The sequence below is a fragment of the Acomys russatus genome, chromosome 24 (assembly GCF_903995435.1).
Source record: "Acomys russatus chromosome 24, mAcoRus1.1, whole genome shotgun sequence".
Taxonomy (NCBI): domain Eukaryota; kingdom Metazoa; phylum Chordata; class Mammalia; order Rodentia; family Muridae; genus Acomys; species Acomys russatus.
The window spans coordinates 54,921,594-54,928,421 of NC_067160.1; the positions used below are offsets into that span (position 1 = coordinate 54,921,594).

The following is a 6,828-nucleotide window of genomic DNA, read 5'->3' on the forward strand; positions in this document are numbered from 1 at the left end:
GGCTATACTGTCTTTATTGAAAGCTACCTTACACCATGTAGCAGAGGAGAGATCTAATCCCTAAGAATGTGGCTCACCATGGGATGCAGGTGACCAGCGGGAACCTAGGCCTGGTCTGCTTCAGAGCTAGCTCTGGAATCCTGAATGAAGAACTAGCACTTGTGGCTAGGGAAACAGCATGGCGCTTGGGATGAGGTCATTAACGTGCATCTTCAAAGCAGCAGGCAGGGCTGAGGATGGCACAGGGGCAGAGCACTTCCCTTTGGTGTGCAATGCCCTGGGTCTGGTCCCCAACACTGCAGACTAAAACAAAACTAAAAAGCAGTATCAACAAGTGAGGGTGACAGTGCTCCTCTAAGCACTTGGAGCAGGGATGGATTCCAGGCCCTGGCCCAGGAAGGCACATCCATCCTTTGCGTGGCCATGCCAGGCCCGGTCCTTTTTGAAGCTCTGGATTCCTTGTGTTGGATCGTTATACGACTGTGGGTACACAGCCCCTCTCAACTGATACCCTCTGTATTCCCATTTCCCTGGTTGGACTCTCGAGGTAGAAGGCACTTGGCATGGGGTGGGACTTGACGGGGCTATGGGTGGGTCTTTTTTTTTTTTAATATTTATTTATTTACTATGTATACAGTGTACGTTAGATCACATTATAGATGGTTGTGAACCACCATGTGGTTGCTGGGAATTGAACTCAGGACCTCTGGAAAAGCAGTCAGTGCTCTTAACTGCTGAGCCATCTCTCCAGCCCCTATGGGTGGGTCTTAGCTCTGCTGTCAGCTCCTCAGCTAGTTGGTGTCCTTGTCTACCATGGAGAACTGGATCGTCTTCAGGCTTGGCGGCTGAGGTTTCCTGTCATCCCAGAGGTACTCTGGGGACAGGATCGTAGACGGTTTGTGCCAGATGAAACGGCGGTTCAGGTGGCTCTCCTCCTGCCAGGCTGCCATGATGCCGTTGGCTTTGTCTGCCAGTATGGCCATGTGACAACCCCTGGTAAACTCATACACCTTGGCCACTCGTCCCCCAAAGACTGCCCCGCCATAATAGAAGTCCCCCTCACTGTTTGCCACAAAGGCAGAGGAAACTTGCCTGCGTTCGTAAGGGAACTGCTGGCGAGGTACAGCAAAGTAGCCCGGGTGAATGGCAGCCACTAGATCCCCCAAGGTCTCGGGGCCCTGGTGGGCCCTCTCGGCAATGAGTTTGCTGATGGCCTCCGTTCGGTGCATGGAGATCTCCTCCCATTAATCTAGCACTCAGGAGGCAGAGGCAGGTGGATCTCTGTGAGTTCAAGGCCAGCCTGGTCTACAAAGTCCAGAGAAACCCTGTCTCGGGGGAAAAAAAAAGAAAAGAAAGAAAGAAAAAGAAAAGACCCCCCCCCCCAATAAATAAATAAACAACCACTACCGTTTATATATGTGTGTGTGCATGCTGTGCTGTGCCTGTGGAGCTCAGAGAACAGCTTTCAGGAGTCAGTTCTCCCCTTCCACCCTGAATGTGTTCTGGGGTCAAGTTGAGGTTCATTGGGTTTAGAGGCAAGCACCTTCATCTGCCGAGCCACCTTGCTTTCATTGAGCATTTACTGATGCCAGGCAGGGCTGTTTGGGATGCCCGTGGTCTTTATCTTAGTGTTAGCCATCTGCTTAGAAACTTGACCATTCCATACACACAAATACTGAGCCTTGAGACGCTACCAGGGGACAGAATCAAGGGAAGATGGATACTAGATGCTGGGCACATAGAGCAGAGTGAGTTGCACGGTTCCATATCTAATACAAGGGGCCACCTGACCTCTGTGGTCCATTTTTTTTATCTGCCCAAGGCCAGGCAGGGACCAGGAGAGGTAGGGAAGACGAAACCTCTTCCTATATCCTGCTATTCCTCACCCAGGCATCTTGTGTCTCCCTCAAAAAACCCTCCCACATCACTGTACTGCATATGGCCAGGCTGGCCTCACCCTAGACTAGAAACCCCCGTGGCTAAAGGACAGCAAGCCCCGCCCCTGCTAAGCTGCTACTACTCACTTGCCCACGGCAAACACGGTGACTCCGATGGTCAGGTTCAGTGGCTGGTACATGGTCTTCAGAAGCTCTGGGTTGAAGGTTGCTTCAGAGATGATGGGTGACAGCCAGGGCGTGAGTGTCAGCAGCTCTGTGGGCCTGCCACAAGGGGAGGCTCAGGCCATGGGAACCTCCCTGTTCAGAAGCCTGGGCAGCATTTTGGCCCTGTTGCTGGGCCTCAGTTTCCCCATGTGAAAGTGGGGATAATAGTAGCTATCTCCTGCTAGGGCTGGCATGGACACACAGTGTTGAGAGCAGTGGTTCTCAATCTGTGGGTCACACCCACCACATAAGTTGCAGATCAGATATTTACATTATTAATCATAACAGTAGAAAACTGTAATTATAAAGTAGCAATGAAAATATTTTTTGATTGGGCGTGTTACCACACCATGAGGAACGGTCTAAAATGGTCAAGCCTTGAGAAGGTTGAGAACCACTGCTCAGGAGGGTCCAAGCACTCCCACTGCAGACCAGGGGATGTGGCTGAGGTGACAGAATGTACCATAGGTGACATGTCCCTTCTCCAAGGCTGGCCTCAAACTCACAGCAATCCACCTGCCTCTGCCTCCCGAGTGCTGGGATTAAAGGCGTGTGCAACCACGCCCGGCAAAAAAAAATGTTTTGTCATTCTAAATTTGACCCATCAACAGTGGTTCCCTGTGGGTTTGCCCATGAGGAACCTGCCACCACTGCTTCTGCCTCTGTGAACTGGTACCTCTTCTTTTTTTTAATTAATTAATTTTTTTAAAAAATTTTTTATTTTTTGGTACCTCTTCTTAAAGTAGAATAAGGTACAAAAAGATGAATTATTAGATACTGATTATTTATTGATTTATTTAAAGCACTGCTTGTAGTGCCTAGTTGCTGAGCATGGCTTCATTTGCTACCTAAAAAGGCACCTGAAACAGGATGACCTGGAGAAATAACCAAACCACTGGGTCGCTGCGCTTGGCCACCTGCTGACCTGGGCACATTTGCTTCTGTAAAACCTTGCTCACTTGCCAGGCCCCGCCTTGTGGTTTTAGAGTCTCAAGTGAGAATGCAGACTGGGTCCTCCCCGACAGAAGCCTCTCCGGAGCTGTCTGGCTTTGGTCCACGGGGAACAGCTCTCCTCCACTCTCCCTGGAGCGTGCTTATTCCAAAAGGCTCCTCACTACACTCTGAGAGCAGGGTGTCTGTTCCTTCATGAGTCACCTCTACCCTCTAATTGCCAATTCCTCAGACTCCATCTACCGTGTCCCCGCTCAGAAAATAAAGGGGTTCTGAGGAGGCAGTCAGAATCAAGGTGAGGATGCCACACTAGGCCCCAGCATTCTGTGCAGCCTCACAGCGGTTTCTTTTTTCCTACAAGTCCTGACAGGCCCTAGCTACTTTAGGGAGTGAAACACAAGGTTACAGATGCTGGGGCTGAGAGTGTAGTTCAGGGGCCGAGAGCCCGTTTACACACAGGAGGCCAAGGGGCTGCCCTTCAGCCTAGCACACATATGCCAAAAAAGGAGAACTTCGTATTTCTTTTCTTCCCCCACAGTCTATGATTTTTTTAAAAACATATTTATTTATTTTTATTTATTAAAACATATATATATATATATATATGTGTGTGTGTTTGGGTTTTTTTTGTTTTTTTTGTTTTTTTTGTTTTTTTTGGTTTTTCGAGACAGGGTTTCTCTGTGTAGCCTTGACCATCCTGGACTCACTTTGTAGACCAGGCTGGCCTCGAACTCACAGCAAGCTACCTGCCTCTGCCTCCTGAGTGCTGGGATTAAAGGCGTGTGCCACCACACCCGGCTTAAAACATATTTTTAAATGTGTTTTTATGTATGTTTGGTGTTTGGCCTACATGAATGTCTGTGTGAAAGAGTCTGGTCCACTAGAAAATGAGTTATAGACAGTTGTGAGCTGCCATGTGAGTGTTGGGAATTGAAGAGCAGCCAATGCTCTTAACCACTGAGCCATCTCTCCAGACCCAGAACTTTATATTTCTAAGCTTTTGAAGGCAATAAGATGAAAGTAAAGGCAAGCCATGTATGGTGGCACATGCCTGTGATCTCGGCACTCCAGAGCTAAGGCGCGAAAATCAGGAGCTCTAAGTCACCCTCAGATGTATACAGAGTTCAGGGCCAGTGTGCCAGTTAATATTTTGGTCAACTTGACACAAGCTAGGTCATCTTGGAACAGAGAAGCTCAATTGTATGGGGGTGTTTTCCTGGTTAATGGCTGATGTGGGAGGACCCCGCCCAGTGTGGAGGGCCACCACTGGGCAGACGGTCCTGGGTGTTATGTATAAGAAAGCAGGCTGAGGTCAGGCGTGGTAGTGCACGCTTTTAATCCTAGCACTCGGGAGGCAGAGGCAGGCAGATCACTGTGAGTTCGAGGCCAGCCTGGTCTACAAAGTAAGTCTGAGACAGCTAAGGCTACACAGAGAAACCTTGTCTTGAAAAGGAAGAAAAAAGCCAGGCGTGGTGGCGCACGCCTTTAATCCCAGCACTCGGGAGGCAGAGGCAGGTGGATCACTGTGAGTCGCAGACCAGCCTGGTCTACAAAGAGAGTCCAGGACAGCCAAGGCTGCACAGAGAAACCCTGTCTCAAAAACAAAACAAAACAAAACAAAACAGAAAACCAAAGCAAAACCAAAACAGAACAAAAAAAAACTTTGTCTTTAAAATAAAAAATGAAGAGACCACAAAATATGCACATTACCCTCTCTATCTCTCACCAGACAGTGTCCTGCCCTGGCCTGGGACCTTGCCAGTAGGAAAGCCACCAAGAAACCTAACACATGCAGCTCCTTGGTCTTGGGCCAGACAGAGCTGTAGTATCCTGTTAAACATATCTGGATAAGGCTTAAAACAGTACTATATTCTGTTTTTAATAAAACATGTGTTATGCCAGTTGGTGGTAGCATATGCCTTTAATCCCAGCACTTGGGAGGCAGAGGCAGGTGGATCTCTGAGTTCAAGTCCAACCTGGTGTATAGAGTGAATCCCAGGACAGCCAGGGCTACACAGAGAAACCCCATCTTCAAGACAAACAAATAAACAAAATGAAAACCCACCAGCAGCAGCAGCAACAACAATAAATAAATAATAAAATAAGCCACCCGTGTTATTAAATAGCCTATAATCTAGATGCTTACCTTTTCTTTAGCTGTTATGAAACAGAAAAGTCATGAGGCTCAGTCTATCCACTGTTAGGTTCACCAAGTGGGGACGGCTTTAGCCCAATGCCACTCAGCTCCCTCCTGCACCCACACAAAATGGAGCAAGAGGGTCCTTCCTAGCAGGTCTGTTTGCTGACTGCCTTCTATGCACCAGGACACGGGGCGGTTCAGAAACATCAGTCCAGGAGAGACACTCATCTAACCATCCTGCCTAACAGGCACAGCAAGCAACAAGGGAGGCCCAGTGCTGTGTGGCGTGTCTAAAGCGATGCTTGAAGCCTGAAATCTCAGGTTCTCAGTTCAAGCCTGTGGCCGCTGTAAGACGCACTTCTCAGAGCCGTAAGCTGAAGGTGCAGGTACCTTCAGACAACATCACCCTGAAAGATTTTGTCTCTCCAAATACAGTCACCTCACACTGCCCCTAAATCCTCTGGTCTCATACTTACAACAGCTCTGGGCAGGGGAGGTAGTAAGGCACGTAGGAGACCAACAGCCAGTCCTTGACATATCCCCTAGGAAGAAAAAACATCTGTTAATGCTACTGTGCCTTGGAGGCTGACACCACTTACATGCACTTCATTAGGGGCAAAGACCTTCAGTGCAATTGGGAAGAAGCCCTGTCACACTATGGTTGTCGACTCTAAAGGACAACACCTGTACAGGCCTAGTGTGTAGCCGTATTTTTGTCCACATGGCTATTCACTCATGGCATGGCTATGTCCTTGATGCCAGGTCCCTCAGACAAACAGCAAGGAGGTACACAGTGCCAGTAGCTCCCCCACAAGGCCAACGGTGGTGATTTTAGGAGCACCAGCAGGGTTCCTTATCAACACGGTTTGAAGGGACTATCTAGGCAGAAAACATGGCAAGTTACAGGCCAGGAAGGCAAATCCTGGCAGGACACAAAAGCCAACACTAGTTTGTCTGTCTGAGGCTAGAGGGTCCTGAGACTTGAGAGGTTAACGGGACCTGGAAAACTGTATGGGCATCAACGTGTAGGGGCGACAAACAGAGGCACAAGTGTTGTGAAGGGCAGGAGAGAGACTTCAAAAGGTAACTCACCACAGGAAGCAGAGACTTGTGCTGGCAGCAGGCAGAATACCAGGCCCAGGGCCAGTCTTCAGCGGGTCATCTCTGGGTGCTGAACAGAAGCTGCTGGGCACCTTCAGAGACCCGACAGGACCTTGGCCAATCAGGCACTACCCTCCAGGGTCTGTCAGGCTCTGAGCCTGTCTTTCTTGAGGTTCAGAAAGGTCTGCAAAGAAATGCTCCCATTACTTGGGAGGCAGCTGGACGATGCCTCAACGCTCGGTGGCAGCTAGGATGTCCTGCTTAGGCAGCGATCTGTGCCTAGGCTCTGTCCCTTCATCAGCAAAAGCGACAGACTGGGACAGCATCCCCAATGACTTCAGCTCATGGGGACTCCTATTTCTTAAAGCTATTCCTGCCACCAGGGGGAGGCGGGACTTGAGTTCTGCAGGACACAACCGAAGGCTGTTCTGCAATCTTCTGCTCAAAGACCTTGTGCTTGGTGGTTCTCCGCCGCCAAAGGCTTGGGGGAAGACGTTAAGGTGCTACAGGCCACCGAGAGTGCAGTGGACCCGC

At 49.4% G+C, this 6,828-nt stretch overlaps 1 protein-coding gene across 1 annotated transcript; it reads right to left on the reverse strand.

Moving 5' to 3' along the window:
• Positions 1–621: 621 nt before the first annotated feature.
• Gbgt1 (globoside alpha-1,3-N-acetylgalactosaminyltransferase 1 (FORS blood group)) lies at positions 622–6,355 on the reverse strand. The gene is given in 8 exon segments (XM_051166297.1): positions 622–1,238; positions 1,887–1,932; positions 2,025–2,163; positions 2,166–2,195; positions 5,552–5,583; positions 5,670–5,735; positions 6,286–6,310; positions 6,313–6,355. Coding segments are annotated over 8 exon segments (840 nt in total). The 3' UTR covers positions 622–779.
• Between the last annotated feature and the right edge of the window lie 473 nt (positions 6,356–6,828).